The sequence below is a fragment of the Acinonyx jubatus genome, chromosome A2 (assembly GCF_027475565.1).
Source record: "Acinonyx jubatus isolate Ajub_Pintada_27869175 chromosome A2, VMU_Ajub_asm_v1.0, whole genome shotgun sequence".
Taxonomy (NCBI): Eukaryota; Metazoa; Chordata; class Mammalia; order Carnivora; family Felidae; genus Acinonyx; species Acinonyx jubatus.
Genome location: NC_069383.1, coordinates 111,598,406 through 111,623,761, shown reverse-complemented (window position 1 = coordinate 111,623,761; position 25,356 = coordinate 111,598,406). Strand labels below are relative to the sequence as shown.

The following is a 25,356-nucleotide window of genomic DNA, read 5'->3' as shown; positions in this document are numbered from 1 at the left end:
GGGTCTCTCACCCCTCCCCACCTGGTCACCATCTCTGTCCATGTCCCAGCCTGTGTGTGTCCCTCTTGCAGGGCAGAGCCCAGAGTTGAGCCCAGGCAGGGTGTGGGGAAGTCTGAGCAGGCTGGGCCCTTTCCTGATTCCGGGCAGTGAACTGTCTTGATGGCACATTCACCTTGCCCATGTCACCCACCAGAACTAGTGCCAATCTTGTCAGTTAATGTCCCAGCATTGTCTCCATTTGTCAGCTTGAATGCTCAGTCCAGTGGGACCATCTGCCTGTCTTAATTGCCCGGATAATTGTGAAAGCTGCGGGCCCTGTCTCCCTTCCTGGGGAAATGGCCTGATGGAGCAGAAAGAACATCCATTAGACAGGAGACTGAGGCTGACTCTACTTTTTGGGGTCCTTCAGCGGGTGCTTGCTCTTCCTGGCTTCAGTTTCCCTTCTGTGCCCCCTGCTGTGCTCTCCCGTGGCTGGAAGCCCCCTCACTGCCTTCCCCCCATCCACCCATTTGCTCTCCTTGGGCTGACCTTCTGTCTCCAGCCCCCACATTTCGCCGTCTTGGCCGAGGTGATGGTGACTCATAAGCAGATGTGTGGGTTATGTGTAGGCGGGCCAAGGGAGGCCACACACTCAGCAACCTCTCACAGCCGCACAACTGGGGCAGTGGGTCCCTGTGGGTGACCTTGGGGAAGGTCCTTGCCACTTGCTGAGTCTTGGTGCCCCGTTTGCAGAATGAGTCTGTTGAGGAAGGTTTGTTTGAGATTTGGAAAAGGTTGGGGATCCTTGAGTCTCAGACAGAGACTGGGGTGAGGGGGTCCCAGGTTAGCTGAGGTCAGAGCTGAAATAGCACCCAGGGACCACAGGTTCAACCCTGGCTCCAGCCCATACGTGCACCCCTGTTTTACACATGAGAGGGTTGAGGCCACTTTTGCTGAAGGTCACCCAACCAGTCAGAGGTAGAATCAGGACTTGAACCCAGGGCTCTGCTAAGGCTCCCACAGCACTACTGCTAGAGGAGGTGATGCTAACAGGCTGGGAGGGCAGTCTAGATTGTTCCTCACCACTTTGGTGTCAGGCTCATCTGGGGATAGATGGGCAAATAGGGTGGGACATCTGGTGAGTGGACAGAAGTGGGACCTAGAGGTGCCCGAGGGCATTGGGAACCCAGATGAGGCATCAGCAGCTAGAGGATCAGGGAAGGCTTCCTGGAGGAAGGGACAGCGGGCAGCCTGGGGGACTTGCAGCATTTGGCCAGGCAGGTAAGGGATGAGGGAGGGGGCGTTCCTGAGGGACCATGAGTGTGAAGGCTGGGAGGTGGAAAGGGCTCAGGTTGTGTGATGCTGGGGATGGGGGTGGGCGACGCTGGAGAGGTAGGCAGCCGGTTCTGGACACGGTTTGGCAACCTCCCAGTGGTTCTTCCTAAACAGCACTGAGGGGCCGTGAGCCGTGGGAGGCCTCAGCTGGCAGGCAGCAGGCACTGGCCCAGGAATCTCAGTGTCGAGCCTTGTCCTCAAACAAGTGGCCCACCCCCAACCCTGCAGGGCCCCCCAACCCCACAACTCCCCAGTGGGAGAGCTGCTGCCCAGATCTCCTGGGATATTCATGAGCTGTGCGGGACCCTTGGGTGGGCCTTCCCAGATCATCACCCTGCCTGAGGCGCCCCATCAGCCCCTGCCTCCAGGGTTCTCTTTCAATGTTCAGGCCCACCAGGAGGCCACGAGATAAAATGAGGCTCTCACACAAAGCCCTTTTGAGAACGTGTGGCTCCCGAGCTGTGATTAAGGCTTTGGAGCCAGACACCTGCATATTCCTCAGTCTCTTGCCCCTCTGGACTCTAGTTTCCTTATCTGTGGAAAGAGGTGATTATCCCAGCCTCGTGGGCCTGGTGCAGACACACTGGAGGTAAAGGCTTGCCGAAATCCATAGGGATTGAAGATGCACGTGTGAGCATGGCCCCAGAACGCTGGGATGTGTGGCCAGCCACACACCCAGGGGAGGCCCTCAGGATGGGATGGTTGCTCGTGGGACCATGCGGTGGAAGCCACATCCAGATCCTGAGCGGTGGCCTCCCTCTCTTGCCAGGGCTCAGAGGCCATGGCCCGGGTCCAGACAGGGCCCCTGACTCTATGCGGGGCAGTCCTGGGGCAGGGGGTCTGGGTGCCCCAGGGAGCCACAGGAAGCCACAGGGAGGCAGGCTCCAGCTCAGGATAATGGAGCGACTCATCCTTTGACTCTTCAGGAGTTGGGTGGCTGCTTAGAAGGTGGTGAGCTTTCCACTCGTGGAGGTATACTAACTATATCAAACAACAGAAAACGTTTCTGTGTTGATGTGTTAGAGGGGATGAATTATTGCTTTCTTTTCCAACATAGCAATCTAGAGATTATGCCTAATCACCATTTATTTTTCATTGATTTATCCTAGCACTTACTGTGTGCTGAGCTTAGCCCTGGATATAGAGTTGAAATCAATAAGCAAGATAGCCGGGGGCCCCTGTTTAGTGGAAAAGAACAGGTGAGCAAATGCATCGGTGGAAAGACTGGGAGGAGGTGAAGGGGACTCACCTGGTGTGGTCAGGGTGGGCTTCTTGGTGGAGGCAGCATTTAGGTTGGGCTGTACGGATTTTCATCTTTAGATGTGGGGAGAGACTTCCAGAAGGAGGGAAAGGCCCATGTAAAGGACCCGAGGAGGGAGTACCTGATTTTCACAATCTGTCCCTTGGCCTGTACTAGCTAGAGTCCTTGGCCCAGTCCCTTCTCCTCTCTGGACCTCAGTTTCTCCTCAAATGGGAGCAGCAGGGCTTTTGAAAGATTCTGCAGCACACTAAACATCAAGTGCTTGGTATCCAGTAGGTGCTTTGTACATGTTAGACCTTTTTTTTTCCTCTGGGGCATATGCATTTGGACAAGGGTAATGCTTGACCTAGAACGTGGAAGGTGGGATTCCAGGCATAGTGCTCGCCACAAGGCTGAGCCCCAGTTCAGTCTCCTACTCCACTCTGTCACTCGAGGGCACAGCTTGAGGGCGGTGCCTTCCCCTCCCACATCCTCATCAAATACAGGGGGTGTCGCTGTAATCAGGCTCCAGTGTGCAGAAGCTCCACCCGCTGCTCCTGACAGCTTGAGACCATTCTTCCCTAAGTGTCATGCATGTGGTGGCCACGGTGCCAGGAATGCCCCATTCAGTGCATTCCCTATTCCAAAGCAGGTCTCTGTGTCGTTGGGACCCAGCCCCACTTGCCGGCCCAGCCCACCTGCTCTTTTGGGTCCTCTGACCCCAGCCATGCTGGTTGGTGCCTTTCCCTACATATACTGTGCACCTTTCTACCTCCCGCCCTTTGCCTAGGCTGTCCCCTCTGTCTCGAATGTTGTTCCTTCCTCATCTTTGAGTGTCTGGTTCCTTTGTCCCTCAAGGCTTGGCTCAGACACCACCTCTACCAGGCAGCTTTCCCTGACTCCTCCTCTTTGGCCCCCTTTGCTATGTTTGGGCCTATAGCAGATCCTCTTTGGATATAGTTCCTTCTGCAAGAGATGCTGATGTTCTGACATCACATATGATGTTCTTGGCATGGAGTAGGCCCTGCGTGAGCAGTTGCTGGGCCTTGAACCTGGTCTTTTGACACCCAGCCCAGGGTTCTCCCCGGGGCAGGGCAGGGAGGAGCCGTTGCCAGGGTGGCATTGACCTCCTGAGGTTGGAATGCATAACACTGCTCTTTCCCAGGGCTAAGCCCTGACAACTTGCCCATTTATTTTTATGTTTTGCTTTTTTTAAGTTTATTTATTTATTTTGAGAGAGAGACAGAGAAAGGCAGAGAGAGAGAGGGAGAGAGAATCCCAAGCAGACCCTGTGCTGTCAGCACAGAGCTCAATTCGGGGCTCAGGCCCACAAACCGTGAGATCATGACCTGAGCTGAAACCAAGAGTCAGACGCTTAACTGACTGTGTCACCCAGGTGCCCCATGTTTTGCTCCCTTTGCTTGAAAGGCAGTGAGAGGGCAGGTGGGCAGAGTCAGAGCAGACTCTGTGGGGAGGAGCATGATGGTGGGGGGGTGGGGCTGAGGTCAGCTGAGGCCCTCATCCTGTGCAGTGACTCTCTTAGCACCCAGTCAAGTTTGTTTTCTAAGGCAGTTATCCCTATCTCCCTCTAAACTCTTCAATGGCTCCCCAGTGTCCTCAGGAGAGACGCTGGGGTTCCAGGCTTCCTGCCTCTAAGGTGCCTTTCTGCTTTCCTCCCCTCTTGTCCCCACCTCTGCCCCATGCCATCCTGACCCTGCAGCCCATTCCATCTGGCCACCATTTGGAATAAGATCACAAAAGACCCTGCTAAAAACCCTTCAGCAGCTCTCCTCATGCCCAAAGCAGAATCTTGACTCCTCGTCTACCCACCAGCCTCAGCTGCACTGGCCCCCGATGTCTCCCTTTCCCCTTCCCATCCTTCACCTCTGCCTGAACAATACCTGCCCTGAGAGGCTCCCTGACCCCCGCCCCCCGCCCCCCCGCCTAGTGCTGTCCTGGCTCCCCTCAGCACCATCTCATTATGTATCTATACTTGTGTGTTTTTCTCCTTTGACCTCTGCCCCTCCCCTGAACTGGCAGCCAGAGAGGTAGGCTCTACTCATATTTTGTTCACTGCAGAAAGCTTAGGCCAAGCTTAGATTCTAGCTGGTAGTGGGTGCATGATAAATACTCTTTGAATGCGTGAGTGGCCAGAGAGACAGGACAGGGCTGTGATCACCCTAGCTACCTCTGTGGGCCCCGTACTTGACAGTTTTCTAGGTGTTTTGTTTATTCACCGAGTTTCTCACAAGAATCCTTTGAATGGACAATCTCATCAATACTTTAGAGGAGGAACCTGAGGCTCAGGGAGGCCCTCTGCACGGTTGTGGCCTCATGTCATCTTTTCCAGGAGGGAAGCCATTGCAGGTGTCGGGAAATACAGAGGGCAAGAGGGAGCCTTAGGGAGATGCCCTACTCACAGCCAGGCCTGGGCTGGTGCCTCTTGACCCTCTCCAGTTAGGAGATTCCCAGAGACTCCCCAGGGGCAGCAGCGTGGCCCTCCCCCTCCCCCCACAGTCCTTTGTCCTTCCTGTATCTCTCTGGGCTGGGGATAGGGCTCCTGAGTGTGCCTTTCTCAGGGGGCTTGGGGTTGGGGTGTTGGTGCAGATGGCATCAGGAGTACCTGGGTTCAGATCCCGGTTCTTCCTTCACCTTCTGTGTGAGTAAGAGCAAGGGGCTTCCCTTCTCTGGGCCCCTGCTTTTCATCGCTGAAGTGCGGCTGTTGTGGATGAAGTGAGGAAAGATGTATACAGCGTTGAAAGTCAGGCCCGGCACACAAAGTCTCTGCACCACCTGGTTCTGTGGTTCCTCTCACATCCCAGAGCCTCCCCCTTCCCTCTGAGCACACGGCCTGTTGCCCGGGTCCCCTTGGCTGGCATGCCGCTGTGCCCCCCACGGCTGGAGGAAGGCTGTGGTGAAGGGTACTGGCAACCGGCAGGTGTCTGGGGCCACAGCCTGGGAGCCGCCCACCGACGTGGCACTACCCCCCGAAGCTCTCCCTAGCCCGCCCTGGAGTAGCTGAGGGACAGTGGGGGTGTGTGTGGAACAGTGTGGCCGGAGTGGGGACTGCGGCCAAACAGCACCTCCTAAGAGGGGGGTCACTCGTGCCTCGCCCGTGGCTGCTGGAAGGGCAGGCTGGGTCTCAGTTTCCCCAGCTGTAAAATGGGGACCCACCTCGTGGAAATGTTTACCAACCAGGCAGGGGGCCGCGATTGTCCTGGCCTGGCCTCTGGGGTGGTTTGAGGAGACGGGGAGGAAGAAGCAACAGAACAGCAATAAAGGGTTTATCTGTCTTGTCTTCAAATCGCCGTCTCTGCCTCGTTCCCACCCAGACTTCATTTCCGGCTGTCCGTCGGGGAGGGTGGTGGTGCTGGCGGGCTTGGTACAGCTCCCCTGTGGTCATGGTGGACTCAGCCCCGGGGTCTGAGAGGAAAGGTGGAGGCTGGGGTCCAGGCTCCCACTCTGTGCTGGTGGGGGTCCCCAGACACGGCCCCATCTGGGTCTCGGTTTTCCGTCCCAGTTGTGGCAGTCACCGCTCCTGGGTGGGCGGGGTCCAGGGGTACCAGGAGTCCCGAAGGGTGTCCTGCAGGGACAACCTGACACGCCAGAGAGCATCATGCCAGTGGCACCCTGTTAAGAGACACTAAGAAGGGCCCCGCAGGCCTGGCTTCGTGTAGGGAAGAGGTCATGTGTGCTGGACAGTCACAGTTTGTGCAGCCCTTCCAAGTCTCTTCACAGAAGTGACTGGCCCGGAGTCACATCGTTCAAGGGTGGCAGAGCCAGAACTCGAACCTGGGTGCACCTGACCTGTGTGCTCAGCCACCTCCAAGTTCTTCCTCTCTGGTCTGTTTCACAACATTGGTATATGAGAGTCTTGGTGGGAAAGTGGACGGATAAGTGCTTTCTGACTTATTAACATGTGGTCTCCCTACCCTAGGGAGTATGCTGTATGGCAAGGAAGCTGAGGTCCCCAGAGGCTTGGACGCATGCCCCAGGTCACACTGCAATTCCAGTTGTCTTACAAAACCTAAGGACGTGGGGGTGTCAGGGCCTCCGCTGGCCATGGAGGATCTGCCCACCGGCTCAGTGGCCCTGCCACCTCCCCTAGGTTGTCCAGTCTTCCTGTCTGCCCACTCACAGTGCTGGAAACATGACTGGGAGCTGCTGCCGGCCCGGATCCCTAGCAGGCCTGGCTTCTAGCCACCTTACACACCCAGCAATCTGTCCCCCTTTCCCTCTGCTTCCCTGAAGTTTGGCAGCGCTCACTGGATGAGAGGGGTCGTCTTTGGAGCAGGACCGACAGCAGCTTCGCCTGCTCTCAGCTCCCAGAAGGGACCCTTGCTGCTCACTGCCAGGCCCCCCTCCCTTGTCCCTCAGGTGGTGCCGCAGGTCTGAGGTCCTTACAGAGCCTTCTCACTCCCTTGCTCTATAACCATCCTTGGCTCCCGTTGCCTACAGGATGAAAGCCAGACTCCTAACAGAGCACTTCTCAAACTTCTATGTGTCCCCCGGGGAGCTTGTTCAAATGCAGATTCTGATTCAGTGGGCCAGGGTGGGGCCTGAGAGTCTGCATGGCTGAGGAGCTCCCCTGGGAGGCCTTAGTAGACCCTTCACAGCCTGGCTCCATGTGCACTTCCTGTCTGGTCCCCTCATTTCTCACCCAGGATTGCATTCCCCGACACACACCTGCAATGGCTTTTCCCTTCTTGGGCACATTCCCTCTCATCTTTCAAAGTCAGACTCAAAACGCTTCCTTGGTGGAACCCCAACAGAGCCAACTGCTCCTCATCTGCACTTCTGGAACCCTTTACTAGCCCCTGAAATCCTGAGAGGCACACAGCAGTGACTTTCATTCTTTTTTTAAAAAAATTTAAAGTTTATTTACTTATTTTAAGAGAGAGCGCAAGTCGGGGGCACAGAGAGGGAGAGAGAAAAGCAAGGCTTTTCTCGAACTCAAGCAGGGCTCGATCTCATGAAACCGTGAGATCATGACCTGAGCCGAAACCAAGAGTCTGAGGACTCTTAGGTGTGAACCTGGCTCCACCCTCATAGCTGGGAGATCTAGGGCAGGTGACTTAACCTTTGTGCCAGATATTTATTTAAACCCTGCTTTGTTCTAAAATGGACCAGCACTTGCTTCCAAACCCACTCTGGATAAAATCAAGAGGAAAATGTGCTCAGTGGGATGGCAGGGACAGAGGGCAGAGGGAAGACACTGTTTCCCACCTGTCTCCTGGTGTCTCGGTCCCCAGCGCCTGGCACAGCGGGCATTCAGAAAAACACCGCATGGAAGCTCTCTCATAACCCATGGCGTGACCTTTCCAGGAGCTTCTCATCCACAAAAGTAAATACCAAAGGAGCAGGAAGAGAGATCGCCAGTCTTCATCGCTCATTTAAATGCATCTGTGTGGCGAGCAAATATTTTCTTACAAGAGGGGACGGATGTAGCTCTAAAGGCTCTTGCACCATGCAGCTGGCCCCTCAGGGAGCTGTAAATAAGGGGTGAGGAGAAGAGGGTGAGCGTCTGTTAAGGGCGGTTCACAGGCTGAGAAGGGCCATGTCCCTGCCTGGTATGGAGCTGGGACTACCCCAAGGTGGCCCTTAGCGTCCTGCTCATGGTCATTGAGAGCCTTGTCCTGACTATTGCTGGGTACCATGGACGAACCTGAGAGCCTGCACCCCCCCTTCCCTGCCTGGCTTGATTCTCCCAGCAAATTCTTCCCAATTCAGACCCCCTCTCTGACCCAGTGCTCACTACCCCTTCAATGGCTGAGTCCTTGGCCTCACTTCTGGCCCAGTGAGCTTGACCTGGAACCTGGACCCTGCCCCCTGCGGTACATGTGGAGTCACCCTAAGAAGAAGGCAGCCTTGGGAAGTGGGCAACGGGAAGGAACCTAGAAGAAGCCCCCAGTCCCCAACCATGGTACTGTACATTTTCATTTACTGCAGGACACAGAACAAACTGGAGCCCCATTTGTTTCCATGTATCCAGGAAACTCTCCATGGGAGCTGGGACCTCATCTGTGTTGCTCTCTTCTGCATTCAGCAGGAGTTAGGCATACAGGCTATTGACACCCTGTGTCCCTATCACCCCCCTTTCTTCCCAGCACCTGTGCGGGGTCTGGCCCTCAGTAGGTGCCCGCATACACTGGTGGGATGGAGCGCAGAAGCAGCTGGGCGGAGGGGCCTTGTGTGTCCATCAGGGTTGGCAGTCCTGAGCTAGCATCAGTCCTGAGCTAGCGTGGAGGAATGTAGGAGTGTGCAGGGCTGAGGCCCAGCCGGGGCTGGAATTCTGACCAGCTGCCCCTGCCCATCAAGCCCAAGGCAGGCGGATCCTTTGCCCATCTTACTCTGTCTTCCCCGAAGGCTGGGGGAGTGCTCTATGGGGCAGGCTGCTGGGCTCATCCTCCCCAGGCCCTCCCTTACAGAAAAGGAAACTGAGGCCTGGAGGAGGTAGTTGGAATGTCAGTGGAAGAGCCCCAGGGGGCTCTGAGCTCAGGGATTTCTAACGCTGAGTCCTGCAAATGCTTTTTGGCATATGGCTGCACTTTATCTGGCTTATGTCCTGGGATTCTGTGTGAGATTCTGTTGGAATCTGCTACTTAAAAAAAAAAAAGTTTGGAAGGCACTGTTCCTCTTTTCTAGATGGAAAAACTGAGGCCTGGGGAGAACAGTCACTTACCAAAGTCCTAGAGCAAGTTAGGAACAGAACTGGCTCCAGGGGTACATCTGCTTGGGGACCCAGCGGGAGGACCCAGACATGCCATCTTCAGAGGTCCCCACCCAGACTCAGACCGTGGGTCCCGGGGGGTGTAGAACCACATCCAGGAGCCAGTCATACAGTGGCCGTGTCCCCTTTAAGCAGAGAGCCGCCCGCTGCAGTGGGTGGACTCGGTGCCCAGCCAGTGGGAGCCGTGAGCTTCCCTCCCACAGCCCCTCCCCGGGGAGGGTGAGGGAGGGCTGAGCAGCGTGGCTCCCGAGGGAGTTGGTGGGCAGCCGAGGAGACAATAGCAGACATGCTGTGTGGGCTCAGCCGGGAGACCCCTGGAGAGGCGGGTGAGTAATGGGAACCTGTAGGCAGAGTGATGGGACTGAACCCTCCGGAACTGCTGCCCAGAGAAGAGACAAGGATGGCCACTCCCTGGAGACCCAGAGCCCCGAGAGAGTGCAGGGCTGGGACACCCGGCCCCCGGTGGGCCCATGAGAGGGCTGCTGTCCTGTAGCCAGGGACTGAGTCCCCCGGGCTGCCCCCTGTCCCGTACGGCAGGGGCAGCAGGCAGATCTGGAGTTCCAGAGGGCAGCCCTCAGCCCCTCAGAGGTGCCTCAGGGAGGTGCGTCCCCTCTCTGCATGGGCATCAGCTGGGGGGAGTGAGCTCCCGGCCCAGAGATGTGAGAGCAGAGGCTGAGCTCAGGGTGGTGTGGAGGGAGCTCCTACAGTAGGCGGGAGGCTGCACTCCTGGCAGGAGGCAGAAGTCCCGGCCCGGCCCGGGGTCTGGCTGGGGAGCCCCGGGGTCCTGCGAATGCAGTGGGGCAGGTATCACACAGCTTCCACATTCCTAAGTGGGCCCAGGATGGGCGCTGTGGCAGGGGCTCTGGAGCAGACATGGTTGCTCCATCTGTCCGTCTGGCCGCCTGTCTTTCCAGCCTTCTCCTGCTGGGCTACCTTCCTAACCCTGCTCCTGCCCTACCCCCGACCCCAGCCCGAGCTTATCAAGAGCCGGGAACCGGTCATCCTTCACTCAGTGCCCTGGGACTACCCCTGTCAATCCCTTCCTACACTCAACATACTCTTAATGGTACCTCTTTGAAATAGTTCCGAGGGTAAGGGCTGTGGTCCTAGTGGACCGATGGAAACAGGCTCAGAGAGGGGTGGTGGCCCACCCAAGTCCCCACAGCTACAGTGCAGTGTCCAAGCAGGACTAGCCCCAGATGACTTTTATGGCACAGCTACCTCCATCTTGCTTCCAAGGGCCCGGTGAACTTAGGCTCCCACCCCACCCCCCCATGGCAAGGGGCAGGGACAGGGTCACCCCCTGACCCCCAGATAATAACATGAATAATGTAGCTAATAGCTGTTGAGATCTTACTCTGTGCCAGGCTCTGTTCTAAGCTCTTTCTGTGCATTTTCTCATTTAATTTGCACAATACTGTGAGTTTGGTACTATTTTTCTCTCCATTTTCCAGCTGGGGAAACTGAGGCATGGAGGTGTTAAGTGACTTGTCCAAGGCTACACAGCCAGAAGTAGCAAAGCTGGGATGTTCCCCATGTGGTCTGCCCCGGCTTCCTCCCGGTGACTACACTATAAATGGAGGCATTGCTCCCCTGGCCTGGGTATATCTGTCCTCTTGACCTAAGGCCCAGGTGAGTGGGGTGACCTTGTCCTCCAGTGGTCAGAGCCACAAGTGCAACAGTGCCCTGGAGACCTCCCCTGGAGCACTGCCAGGGAGGTTGTCTTCCCTCACCTCATGGGCCTCATGGGCCTGTGGCCTCCACCTAGGCTCAGGTCTCAGCATTGCCTGCCTGGACCTTTGCCCCAGTCTCTTTCTTGGCCTTCTAGCCTCCACCCCACTTTCCCATCCTGCCCTAGGAGGGAACTTTCTAAAACTCAAATCTGATCACAGCTCCTTATCTTGGCATTCAAGACTTATCTTGGCGTCTCCCTGGCTTTTTCTCTCTCTGTTGACTTATTGGGCCCCCATCCTCACCACAGCAGCCCCCACCCTAGACTCCTTCCCAGGCCACAGAGCCTCTTGAGTACACCTGCCACATTTGATGTTCAGCACTAAGGCTTTTTTTTTTTTTTTTTTTTAGAAAAGTCCAAAGGTGGAGCTTAGGTACAGTGGGATCCAGGTGCTCAGTTTACATCATTAGGACTCTGGGTCTCTGCTTTGGTTTAGGCAATCTTCATTTCCAGGCAGACTCTTTCCTTTCCTTGAGGTGCCCAGAGGGCCCCATAACCTTTGAGCTTAAGGTCAACCAGGTCAGTCATCTCTAAGGAAAGAGAACCTGTTTCCAATAGTTCCAGCAAACATCCCAGGGCCAGCTCTTGTTGGCCCAGCTTGGATCACATGCTCACCCTTGAACAATCACTAGGCCTCTGATTGGCTGGCCAGGCCTGGTCGAGTGGCCTCCCCAGGAGCAGGGGAGACAAGGATAGCCAACAGGTGGCCACTCCATACACCCTGCACATTTTGCAGGGAAGGCTGGGCTATAAGAAGTCAGGCCACTTGCAGAGCTCCTCAGTGAGAGCCTGGCTTGGGGTTGGGGTCTGTGGAATGCACTACCCAGTGCCCTTTCTCTGTCTCCGATGGACTCCTGCCTGCACATGCCCTGGGAGCCTCGTTCACCACCCACTAACCCCTTGCGGAAAGGGATGTGACCAGGGTTGGGTACACTGGAGGCCTGAATGCGGATTTTGGCAGGAAGCCCCACCTCCAGCCCTCCCAGTGTTCACTCCCCTCTGACTCCTGGCCACAAAGTGGTCTTTGTTCCCAGGGCCTGCTGGGCCTCAGTGAGTATCGCTTGGGCCTGGGAAGGCTCAGGCAGGGTATGCATGTGTGTTGTAGAGATTGGGAAGGGTAGTCCTTCTGCTGTGGCCTGGGCTGCCCACTCCTCTGAGGGGCTCTCACCATCACTGCCTGGATCCTCTGTCAGGCCTCACCTCCTACTGCATGGCAGGGGCTATGGCCATGGGGCAACCCCAGGCCCTCCACCACAGAGGCCACAGTATGGATCCAGGGAGGCCTGGATTGGCATCCTCACTCTGCCTCTTCCAATTCTATGACTTTAAAAATCTCATGCCACCTCTTTGATCCCCCTTCTCCTACTCTGTAAGTGGGAATTGAATTCCAGATTATTTACTGAACACTTACCGTATGCCATGCTTTCCTTCCGGGACACAGCAACCAAAACGCCAGCGCTCTGGAGCTGACATCCTAGTGGGCAGAGGAAGATAGTAAATGAGATCACTAAGTTTTTACAAAAGTGAGATCTGTTAGATGGTGTTGAGTGCATGAAGAAAGATACAGAGTAATGGAGGTGTGGGAGGTGGTGGTGGGGTGCAGGGTAAGTTCAAACAGGCTGATTGGGGAAGATCTTCCTGAGAGGATGACATTTCCACAAGTTGCTGAAGGAGGTGAGGGAGGGAGTTTTGTGGATGTCTGGGGAAGTGCATTCTGGGCAGAGGGAACAGTCGGTGCAAAGGCCGTGGGGTGGGCACAAGTCTGGTGTGTGGAACAGCGAGAAGACCCGGGACCTGGAGTGGAGGGAGCTGGCGGAGGGACGCGTGTCATCTGGCAAAGTCAGGGAGGCCGAGGGACTGTCACTTGTGGCAGGAACTTTTGCTTTTACTCTTCACGGAGTGAAATGAGTTTTTACTGCTCTAGGCAGCCACCGCCAGGAAATAAAATGGTTTCATTGGTGACTCCCCAAGACTGTCATAGGGTAGGAGGAGGTAGGAGGCTGGAGGGGTTCCATGACTAGGAGCTTAGGAGCTGTGTAACCCTGGGTAAGTCCCTTAACCTCTCTGTGCCTCATTTTCCTCATCTAGAACATGAGGATGATAATGGCACCCACCACATAGGATTATCGTGAGGATAAAGCGGTACTAATTTTTAAAAGTTTATTTGTTTAGTTATTTTGAGAGACAGAGAGAGAGCAAGCAGGGGAGGGGCAGAGAGAGAGAGGGAGAGAATCCCAAGCAGCACAGAGTCCCATGCGGGGCTCGAACTCACAAACTGTGAGATCATAATCTGAGTCGAAAACCAAGAGTAGGATGCTTAACCGACTGAGCCCCACCCAGGCGCCCCTAAAGTGGTAATAATTTTAAAGTTCATAGAACACGGCTTGGGTTCAAATCTTGACCCTGCTTCTTACCATTGGAAGTCAGGTAACCTCTCTGTGCCTCGGTTTCCCCCTCTGTAAATAGGGAATAACGATCATACCATCTCAGAGGGTAGTGAGGATTAAATGAGACGATGTTTATAACGTGCATAGCACAACACCCAGCACTTCATCAAAAGGAGTTGTTACCATTATTAATCTATGAAAACTTTTCTAACGAGGTCAGTAACGGGGACAGGGAGAGAACTCCCGTGTTTCATGGCTTGTGTGTACCCTATAATGTTAATTAGATTGCTCATACCAACCCATGAGGCGGGCCCTCGCCCCCCACTGTGCAGAGTAGAAGCCTGAGGCTCAGAGAGGAGAAGTGGCTGGTCCTAGATCCCTAGCCAGTGGGCAGCAGGGTTTAGAATCAGACTCTGAAGTTGGCCTAACTCCAAAGTCTGTCCTTCCTTTTTCCATCAGACCAGCCATGCCTGCAGAGGTGGGAACAGCGGAGCTGGGGCCGGTAGATCCTGGGTGGCCTGTGGGAGCAGTGAGCGGCTGCTGCCCCAGGGTCAGCAACGGGCCCCTGAGTACTGTACTTGAATGCAGTCAACGTTGGGCGCCGAGGAAAGTGGGGCCCCCCTTCTCATCAGCGCCCCGGGGCTGGGCTGGCCCCATTGGTGGCTGGCTGTCACGCAGTCATTTCCTGTTCCCCCCAGATTGAGCCTCGGAACATGTGTTTTCTCAGTGGTCCCCCCTCAGAGGCCGAATGCTCCCTCCTGGAGACCCACAGAACCAAGCTCAGTAGGCTGAGTCTGCCGCCCCGCCCTCCCGCGCCCCTTTCTTGCTTAGGCGGGATCCTGGCACAGGCAGCCTGGCCAGGGGCAGACTTCCTTTGCCCTTTGTCAGAGCTCAATAGCTCCCTGGGGCCCCAGAGAGATGGAGATAATGAAGGCAAGTTAGCAAAGCTTTCAAGAGAAATAAAATAAAAAAGAAGCCCACCCACCCGCCCCTGGCTGCAGCGTGGGACCTGGGACCAGGTGTATACCCTGCACTGGGCACTGCGTGTCCTCGCTCCCTTCTGCTCCCTGACGGGGCCAGCCCGCATCTGCCGGGACAGGCTGGCTTCGCTGCGGAAATGCATTTCCCTCTGAAGCGAGTTCTTACAGGACGGATTGACTGAAGGCAAAAGCTCATAATTGCCCATTGCTGGAAGGAGGAGACAGGAAAAAAGAAACACGCGGATAAAAATATCTCTGTTTTTATGCACGTTTCCAGCTGAAAATTGGTGGGAAAGATGTTTTTGAAAAGCCTTCATCTCTAGGCATATAATTACCAAGTCCCAGAACAACAACAACAAAAAAAGACAGAGCGGGAGAGAGTGAGCATGTTGTGCTAGGGAGGAGGACAAAGGTCTGAACCCCCATAGAATTTTCTGTAAATAATTCCCTCAAATTCTCAAGACTGGCTTGGCTAGAGCCAGCAGTGGGGGGATACACCCCCATTTTATGGATGGAGAAGTAGAGACTCAAGTCACGCAGCCAACTGAAAATTCTGGCCTTGCCTTGATTCTTGGTTTGAAGGCTGCCTCGGTTTCCCCCCACCCTGGATGCTCGTGAAAGTGGGGCACTGTTGCTGAACAGGCATCAGCAAATGTGGTCGCATTTCTCATGGGTGCCTTCCTGAATATGGTACGGGGTCTTGGCTATCCAGGAGCCTCTTACCCAGCAACTGGCTGTCTTGAGTGGCTTCAGTCTCCAAGAGAGGTCATCAAGGCCACACACAAAAATGCACACGCCTTTTCTAGAGAAGAGTCTCTCAAGTCCCAGTTTATTGCCCACTGACTCTTTGCGCACAGTCGTATGAATTTCAGTTCACAGCACACCTGCCAGCCAGGAAAAGAGATGGCTCACAGCCTGAGCCCAAAGCCAGCAAAAGAATTGTAGAAGGGAGGGAATCGGGGTCACTCAGGGTTGAGACAGGTGGTCCTGACACCTCTTTCCCAAGGGGGTCATTGTGGGCCGATGTGGCCCCGTATGGTTCAGCGGAGCAAAATCTGAATATTGGGGTGTGCAAAAGGAGGAGAGGCCACGTGGAAGCCACACGTGGGGACACCCCAGGACATGGGTTTTCTCTTTCAGAACCAACATCCTGCAGCCTCTGCTCCGGAACCCAGCATTTGGGGATCCCACCGTTCCTCACTCTAGGTTTCTAGGTACTTTGTTTTTGATATCAGGGCCCAGAACACCACCTTAAACCCACTGTTGTCTCATACTCCATTCTTGGGGATCCTGCTGCACTGAATTTGGTGAACTTGACCCTCTGCTTTCCCCGTCCTTTCCTTAAGAGATAATCTCTCCCCTCCCCGCAACCGCCTCCCTGGAATCAAACCTGGAGCCGGCAAGCTTATCTCTGGTCCTCCCAGGACAGCCTAGGAGAGAGGGATTTTCCAGTGACAAGAATCTCATTTGCAGGAGATAAGGCCAATTTTAATTCTGGAATTGCCCACAATGAAATACCAGAGATGTTCGCTGTCACAGAGTTGATAGAAACCAGTCTTTTTCATTTTATTAGCTCAGAAACATCTTGTTGAATCTAAATGAAGTGCAAATTAGGGAACCGTTACGGGAGGCATTATACTTAATGGTGTGTTGCCTCAATTGGTGGTGGCTTGTATGAACAAGGGCCTGGGGGATGAGGTGGGGGCAGCTAGTAAGGAAAGCTGCTGGGGACCCAACTGCGGGGGCCCTGGAAATGGTTTGGGGCTCACCTGCTATCTGATTTGTTATTTGCCACCTGGCAAGCGAAGGGAGCCTAGCCTTGGTCTGGAAAAGCAGAGTGATGGGGGAGCTGGGTAGTTTCTCAGTGGCTAGAGCTGCAGGTGGTGAAGGGGCTCACCTTCCTGAGGTTCCGGCTGTGCTGTGACCCCGACCTCCTGCTGAACCTGACCCAGCCCCAGCTTGAGCCCCACTCTGACTCTAGAGCAGTGATTTTCAGGGGGAGGGCGTTGGGTGGGGGCGCTATTGCCCCCTTAGGGGACATCTGGCAATGTCTGGAGTCATTTTTGTTGTCGTGAGTAGGGGTGGGGTGAGGGCAGGGATGCTGCTAAACATGGTACAGTGCAGGACAGAGCCCCCCACCATGTGGAATTATCTAGCAAAAAAACGTCAATAGTGCAGAGGTTGAGAAACCTGCTGTAGTTTGATTCTTTTATTTTTAATGTTTATTTGTTTTTGAGAGAGAGAGGGAGACAGAACGTGAGTCGGGGAGGGGCAGAGAGAGAGGGAGGCACAGAATCCGAAGTGGGCTCCAGGCTCCAAGCTGTCAGCACAGAGCCCGACACGGGGCTCAAACTCACAAACCGTGAGATCATGACCTGAGCCGAAGTCAGACGCCCAGCTGACTGAGCCACCCAGGCTCCCCCAGTTTGACTGATTCTAGCTGAGCCCTGACCTTGGCCCAGCCTGACTCCACCCCCCGCTGAACCCTAATCTGAAAAGGACCTGGCTGGGATGGGATTTGTGGCTTCTGCCCCTTGCAGGGGCTAATTCCTCATCAACTCTGCTTCCATGTGCCTCCGCAGAGGAGTGAGAAGGGAAGATGGGTGCTGGGAGTTAGGTCTTGCCATGGCCAGAGGCTTGGGGAGAGGAGTGGCCTTCCCACAGCTGGTGAATAGCTGAGCCAGAGCCTGCACTCAGGATGGGTTGAACCCTGAGCACATCCCCTTAACACTGGGCCAGGCTGGAGCTGCCTGAATGAGGGCAGCAGGAGGGCTCTTCTTCATAGGTGGGTGGGGATGTGTGCAGGCTCACATGAGGCCTTGGAGACCCATGGGACATGTCTGGTGCTGGGAGGGGTGGCCCCCGAGTCAGCACGGGAGAGCCTGCCAGCCTGATGGTTTGCCAGTTGTCTTTGCCCATCTCAGTCTGGTGCTGAGGAAGGACCTGGAGAAGGAGTGTGAAAAAAATAACCTGGTTAAGGGGGCCGGGAATGTGGGGTGACAGGGGCAAAGGGGCCTGGGGTCAGGTCCTGGCTCTTGGCAGAAGCTTCCTTGGCCAAGAACTTTGCCCCTCTGAGTCTCAGGTTTTCTCATCTGTCAAGTGGAAGTGATGGTAACATCTCCCTCCTCCCAGGGTTACTGTTAGAAGTAAATGAGATATAGGGGATGGTGTGGATGGTTGGTGTATGATGTGTGAGCCCCCCTTCCCCCCTGCTGCCAGGGCATAGAGGAGAATCCAGAGTATGCACAGTGTCTAAGACAAACAAGTTCTGTGGAGAGGCAAGGGCTCAGGCATTATCACAGAGCAGGTAACCTGAAGCCTTCCAGCTTCAAACTCTTTTGAGATGCACAGATAAACTCATAGGAAATGAAGAGGGTGCATTGGAGAGGAGATAAGGGCGGCCTTCATAACCACTTCTGTCAGTTTTGCACTGGAAGTCTGGCCAGTGCAAAAAGGCAGGTAAAAGAAATAAAAAGTATGACATTTAGAAAGAAAAAAAACCTGTCATTTTTCACAGACGACAGAAAAGCCCAGAGAACCTACAGATAAACTATTAGAATTAATACGGGAGTTTTAAAGGTCAGTATACAAAATCGACTCTGTTATTATATATCAGCAACAAATGATTAGAAAATTAAATTTGAACAACAATCTAATTTACAATAGCATTAAGACACTTCAAATATCTAGGAATATATTTCATGAAAGATGTACATGGTCTTTGCCCGTGGAAGTATACAATATTCTTGGCAGAGATTAAAGAAGACAAAAATAAATGAAAGAGTAGACCATGCTCATTGATTGGAAGACCTGATATTGTAAAGATGTCAACTGTCCACAAATTGGTCTGTAAATTTAGTACATTTCTAATCAAAAAATGAAGAGAAAGCTGAAAACCAGCAGGATGCATGTAGGCTGATAAGCTTCCTTACTGGGGGGGGCAGCAGGAATGAAGGTGTTTGCTGGTCTGGCAACCAAAGGCTTAGGTTTTAATAGCTTAAGGATACAGGAGATGATGTCCCTATACCTTCCCTAGTTGGAACTCACACCCCAGCATAAAGCCAGGACCTTTAAAAAGACATACCCTCAGCGAAAGTGGGGACTTGGAAAATACCCACCCATCTACCAAAGAGAGAGAATGTCTGTCTCAGCTAGGTCTTGAGATTTGGGTTTCCGAGATGTGCCCCTGGTATCTGTTGAAGGTTGTAATTCACACTACTCCCCTGGTTCCAGAACCCCTGAGCCAATATTTCTATAAATAATGCCTTGGCAGGCACTGAGGGAAAGGAATTGCAAATACTCTCTGGACCCTGGAGGGACCTGCCTTCAACCAGGCTGAATAAGATTCCCACAGATGAAGCCCTACTAGACATGAACTCACAATCCAACAATTACCAAATATACAAGGAAGTAGTTCACCACGAGGGAGAGTCATCAGACATCCCAGACAGCAGAAACACCTCTCAAGAGTCTGAGGTAATAGAAAATTGAGTCATAGATGAACATTGCAAAGATTTAAAATTATTAGAGACCTGTAAGGTGCACTAGATAAGGAAAGAACAATATATGACAAGGATATAAGCAAAAGAACCAAACACAACTTTCTAAAACCAAAATTGTACTCGTTGAAATTAGAAACTTACTGAAGTTGGGAAAATTTGAATATGGAGTGGATTTTAATTAGTAATTTAATAATGAAGGAATTTAAAAAAATATTTATTTATTTTGGGGCACCTGGGTGGCTCAGTCGGTTGAGCGTCTGACTTCAGCTCAGGTCATTATCTCACGGTTCGTGAGTTCGAGCCCCGCGTCGGGCTCTGTGCTGACAGCTCGGAGCCTGGAGCCTCCTTCAGATTCTGTGTCTCCCTCTCTCTCTGCTCCTCCCTGGCTCACACGCTGTCTCTCTCTCAAAAATAAATAAAGATTAAAAAAAAATTTTTTTTTAATTTATTTATTTTGGGCAGAGCACAAGTGAGGGAGGGGTAGAGAGAGGGAGACAGAGAATCCGAAGCAGACTCTGTGCTGACTGGCTGACAGCAGTGAGCCTGATGTGGGGCTCGAACTCACGAACCGCAAGATTAAGACCTGAGCTGAAGTCAGACACTCAACCAACTGAGCCACCCAGACGCCCCAGAAATCATTTTAATTTTGTAAGGTGTGATAGTGATATTTTTGCTATTTAAGAAATGTGTTCCCACTTTTTTTAATGCATACTGAAATATTTAGAGTGTAATTTCATCATATCTGGAGTTTGTTTTAAAGTATCTCAACATAAAAATACATGGGATAAATATGACAAAGTGTTAATAATTGTTAAAACTAGATGTTGGGTAAAGATGATTCATTATACCAGTGGTTCTCAAACTTCAGTGTGACAGAGTTGCCTTTGCAAAACACAAAATTATTACATCTACACAGAGGAATCTGGAATATATAAAGATTTGATAACAAGAAAACAAACAACCCAATTTAAAAATGAGGAAAAGGTTTGGATAGATATTGCGCCAATGAAGATATATATGGGTGGCAAATGAGGAAAAGCGTACCACATCATAGTCATTAGGCAAGTGTGCGTTAAACCACAATAAGAAGGACACCTGGCTGGCTCAGGCAGGGAGAGCATGTGACTCTTGATCTCAGGATTGTGAGTTTGAGCCCCCGTTGGGTGTGCAGGTTACTTAAAAATAAAGTCTTTAAAAAAACACAGTAAGAAGCCTCTACATATCTGTTAGAACGACTAAAATTAAAACAACAACAACAACAACAACAACAACAAAAAACCAATCCTACCTGACATTGCCAAATACTGGTGAGAATGTGAAGCAACCAGACCCCTCCTACATTACTGGTGGACCCACAAATAGTGCAGCCACCCTGAAAAGCAGGTTGGCAGTTTCACACAAAGTTAACCTCATCCTTACCATGTGACCCAGAATCCCATCCCTGGGTATTTACCCAAATGGAACAGAAAGTTATGTTCAAACAAAAATCTATATGCAAATATTTATTATGCCCCCTGTGAAATCGCACCAAACTGGGAAGAGTGGAAATGTATTTCAGTAGGTGAATGGCTAAGCAAACAGATGCATCCCTGCAGTGGAACATCGGTCAGCAATAAAGAGGAACAAACTGGGGCTCCTGGGTGGCTAAGCATCCGACTTCGGCTTGGGTCATGATCTCACGGTTCATGAGTTCGAGCTCCTCATTGGGCTCTGTGCTGACAGCTTGGAGCCCGGAGCCTGCTTTGAATTCTGTGTCTCCTTCTCCCTCTGCCCCTTCCCTGCTTGCTTTCTCTCTCTCTCTCTCTCTCTCTCTCTCTCTCTCTCTCTCTCTCTCTCTCTCAAAAATAAACATAAAAAAAACTTTTTTAAATAAAAAAAGAGGAACAAACCACTGATCCCTGCAAAACAGGAGTGAATCCCAAATGATTATGCTAAATAAAAGAAAGTAGACTTAACAGCCCACATACTTACTACATGATTCTATTTATATGGCATTCTAGGGAAGCCAAGAGTATATATAGAGAAAACAGATCAGTGGTAGTTGGGGGCTGAGGGTTGGGCAGGGACTGGTTGGTTACAAAGGGGGGAGCAAGGGAAAATTTTGGGGGTGATGGAATTATTCTAAATCTTGGTTGTGGTGGTCAGGACACATTTCCCAAAACCCAGAGAAGAGCACACGACAAAGAACTTTAATGTCTATAAAATTTAAAAAATAGATGAAAATGTAAGTTAGGGTAATCTACTAAAACATGTACACATGCAGATTGCTGGACCCCCATCCTCAAAGTTTCTAATGTCCTACGTCCTAGGTGGGACCCGAGAATCTGTGTTTCTGACCAGCTCCCAGGGGTTGCTGGTGCTGCCGGTCTAGGAGCCATGCTTTGAGAACCTCCGCATTGTACTATTCTGTTTTCGTTATGTTTGAAATCTGTGAAAACTTCTTAAAGCGAGCGTTTTCTAGAAGTAAAGCTAAAGGAGACACACTTCTCGCGGGCTGCCAGAACATCTGAGAATGTGAACTGTAAACAATCAAGTGCAGTCCTCATGAAGGAGCGCTGAGTGGGTCCATTTGACTGAGTTTGCTCACAGTCAGCCCCGTCTCACCTGTGCTGTGGTGCCTGCATGGGAGAGAGTTGCCAGTCCCGGCAGTTGTGCAGGCACAGCCCCCGGGTGGTGGGGCCCCAAGACCTGTGCTCTAATCCAGGTGGCGTGACTCCCCAGCTGTGTGACTATGCGCCTGAGTTGTCCCGCTTGGGGCCTCCGCTTCTCTATCTACACAGTGGAATGACACTCAACCACAGGATGGCTGTGAAGCCCCAGTATGTGGTGGTGTTCAGAAGAAGTTTATTCCACTCAAGGGCAGAGATGGAGCCTCCTTTGGGAGGAGAAGCCATGAGGACCGCCCCCCCCCTCCCGCCACCACCCAGCAGATTCAGTTGGAGCCGGTGGCAGGAGGGAACCCCTTTTACAGGTCACATCCATGAAGCAGAAGAGTCCCAAGGCAGAAAGGTTTCACCTGCACGGAAATGAAAGTGGAACTCAGGGCCTTTTCTCTTTCTTGCCTGCAGACGATGGACCTTACTCCAAAGGGGGCAAGGATGCAGGAGGGACCGATGTGGCCCTGGCATGCCGCAGACAGAGCATTCCAGGTGATGAGCCTCTTCCCCTTCCCCTTTCTCTGTCCTGGAGGCACAGGTGGCTCAGAGCGGGCGGGGGGGGGGGGGGGGTCAGACGGCAGTGGTTCTGCCGATGACTCACTCTGTGACCTTAGACCGGTCACTTAACTTCTCTGATCCTCTTTGTGTAAAAAGGAGATGATCTTACCCAGCATTTTGCAGCCAGGTGCTCTGTTTACCAAGTGTGGGTCTCATTTGTATTGGAGCTGGGGGCCTGGAATTGTGCCATACTGCCCGCTCAGCCCCCCATCTGTTGACAGAGGAGTTCCGTGGGGTCACCGTGGTGGAGCTGACCAAGAAGGAAGGCAGCACACTGGGCCTAACCATCTCAGGTGGCACCGACAAGGATGGGAAGCCCAGGGTCTCCAACCTGAGACCGGGGGGGCTCGCAGCCAGGTGAGGAGTGGGCTCCGTGGGGCAGGAGGAGGCGGGCAGGGGCCAGCGGAAAAGGTACCAGGGCTGTCAGTAAAGCCATCAGTCAGTTGTTTGCAGGAGCGCCCCAGTGCTCCTTGGAGGGAGGCCTCCGGTCAGTGGTGGCTGTAATTCTAGGCCCCAGCTTCTTCTTTTCCCCTTTACTCAAGGGGCTGGCTCGACCACAGCATCCCACTCTTGCCAGGCCCTCCAAGCTTTTGCACATGCAGTTAACTTGCCAGAAGGTCTGTTCCCCGCTGGCAGCCTCCTATTCATCCATCCACACTGCCTCTGGGAGGCCCCCCGTACCCCAGGCCCAGGCGGCTCCTCTGCTCTGCTCACATGGCCCTGCGTGCCAGTTCTGCACACATCACTCTGGATTTTCCTGTCGTCTGGCCTATGAGGGTCCCTTGGATCAGGAGTTCCATGAGACTTGGGGGTTAGCCTCTCTGTTGCCACCTCTCTGGGCCTCACACAGGGCAGGCACCGGTAGCGTCCAGTTGAATAGAACAGAAGATTAGTGGTTAGAAGCCAGGGTGAGCTCTAGGAAACAGCAAATAAGGAGATGATCCAGCCACTCTGTAGGCTCCTCTGAGGCTGGTCGGAGCCTTAACTATGAGGGCAACACCCCAGCAGGAGGAAAAGCAGGCAGGCCGGCATCGGGGGAAATGCCAGGCCTGGGTGTCAGACAGGTGTAGGTTAGAATCTGCACTCTCTTACTGACCCGCTGTGTGACCCTGGACGATGTCTGACCTCTCTGAGCCACTGCTTCTCCGTCTGTGACATGGGGATTCGGAGATCATAAGGATTCAACAGAAGAGTGGGTGTGAATGCTGGCACCTTCACCGTGCATGTGCTCTGGCCTCCTTGCTCCCAGGAGTGACCTGTTGAACGTGGGCGACTATATTCGGTCAGTGAACGGGATCCACCTGACCAGGCTCCGCCATGATGAGATCATCACCCTGCTCAAGAATGTGGGCGAGCGCGTGGTGCTGGAGGTGGAGTATGAGCTGCCCCCGCCCGGTGGGTGCCCTTGGACGGGGAACTTTCTCCACTGCCTTAGTCATGGGTAGACACAGCTGCCTCCCTGCCAGCACCTGGGTGGTGGGGACCAGCTGGGTGGGTGGGACCTGAAGACCGGCCTATGTCACACCTAGGGACTTCGGCTGCAACTGTAGTGTGGTGTCACCAGGAGGTGGCAGGGCCCTGTTTATAACCCATTGTCGTTTTTTACATGTAGCGTCCAGATTTCTTCCTCATGGCGGGGGGGGGGGGGGATGGTTTGGGGAATGGGGGCTGAAACAGTTATTCCCAGCCCTACTGGTGTCTTCACCCCGCCAGCTTGCACAGAGTACAGTGGGCAAGGGTTTAGCCTAGCTCTGAATTTTCAAAGCTGGTCTAAAGTCTTAAGATTTGAATGACTGGAATTCAACCCTGGCCTGAGCCCATAGCCATGGACTCACGTCTGAGTTCTGTCGTGGTCTCTGTGTGAGCCTGGGCAGGCCTCTCTCTAAGTGGATGTTAAGGTGAAGGGTCCCTTGAAGTCTTGTTTGTCCTACCTGTAAACTGGGGTGGGGGGAAGTTTACCCTCCCTGTAATCTCTGTCTGGTCACCCAATTCTCCCAGAATGAGCTTTGGGGATGTCTGTGGCTTGGTGATGTGACTGAGGTACTCAAAGGAGCCCTCTATTTCTCCCTAGCCCCTGAGAACAGCCCAGGGATCGTCACAAAGACAGTGGACGTCTCCCTGTACAAGGAGGGCAATAGCTTTGGCTTTGTCCTCAGAGGTCAGTGTAAGAGTCATACTTGGGGCCAAGAGGTGGGAAGGAGGCTACTGCTAATTCCATGTGTGAACACATGCTTTGCTTTAATGAGGTTGTAGGGATAGGTATATGGATAGATAGGATCGCTTCTTGCTTCTGACTCTAAAGAACCCAGGGCCATTAAGTCAAATGTTAAATGGAAACATTTGCCAAGCAATGAAGGGTGCATGATTGCTGGGAGTGAGATTGAGAACAAAGTTTGGAGCTGCCTAGCAACCAGGGCAAAAAGGGAAGTAGGATGAGATCATAGGAAGGGAAGCAAGCCATTTAAGAAAGGATTTCGGTCACGTTCCCTACTTTTTGTTCCAGCTCTGGGGATTTACGGTTGGTATCTTACAAGAGGGCCCTTGAATAGAAGGGACAGGTCCTAAAACAGATTTAGTTAAGGGAGCCTGTTTAGGGGCTGAGTCGGGGCCTCTAGGCATCAGGGAAAGAGTGGGTAGATGACTGATTCCTCTTGTTGAGTTCTGTCCAGGGGGTGCCCATGAAGACGTACATAAGACCCGCCCGCTCGTCCTGACCTGTGTCCGGCCTGGCGGCCCTGCAGACAGGTGAGCCTGAACCAGAAGAAACCATATAGCCTTTCCCTGCCCTGACTGCCCCCAGCTCCTCTGTGAAGAAGGCAGACCAGAAACCACTGTTCTCTAGATGAGCAAACTGAGGCTCAAAGAGAGGACACACCTTGTTCAGAGTCACTTGGACTTGTTGGTGGAGCAGGACTCAATGCCAAACGGGAGAGACCCCAAGATCTTTCCTCCCCAACAACCTACTGTCTCAGGGGTGGGGAGGGAAGCAAGCCTTGGCATTATGTTGTTCTTCCCTTCCCCGGCTTTCGTTTTCCCCATCTGTGGCATGGGGCGGATACTACAGCCCCTAGGAGTTGCTGTGAGAGATTCGGGGGCCCTGTTAGCAGTGCCGCTATGGCCTCTATAACGCAGCGTCTGGAGTCCTGGCTGTGCCACCCTGCCTGGCTCTGCCTGGGCATAGCCCAGAAGGACCAGGCAGGCAGGGCCAGGAGACGAGAATGTGGGAGACAAACGTGTCCGGTTCCCAGCACCTGAC

General features: G+C 53.2%; 1 protein-coding gene across 6 annotated transcripts in view; it reads left to right on the top strand.

Moving 5' to 3' along the window:
- The window catches only part of GRIP2 (glutamate receptor interacting protein 2), a 95,296-nt gene that overhangs the window by 42,347 nt on the left and 27,593 nt on the right, over nucleotides 1-25,356 (top strand). For 5 of the 6 annotated variants that reach the window (XM_053218896.1, XM_053218895.1, XM_027042723.2 and 2 more), the window contains exons 2-6: nucleotides 21,954-22,034; nucleotides 22,322-22,457; nucleotides 23,350-23,495; nucleotides 24,172-24,258; nucleotides 24,770-24,845. In XM_053218896.1, coding sequence (XP_053074871.1) covers nucleotides 21,954-22,034; nucleotides 22,322-22,457; nucleotides 23,350-23,495; nucleotides 24,172-24,258; nucleotides 24,770-24,845 — 526 coding nt within the window. Of the gene's footprint in view, nucleotides 1-9,464; nucleotides 9,611-21,953; nucleotides 22,035-22,321; nucleotides 22,458-23,349; nucleotides 23,496-24,171; nucleotides 24,259-24,769; nucleotides 24,846-25,356 lie in introns of those variants that run through there. The other variant, XM_053218897.1, reaches the window with a different exon arrangement.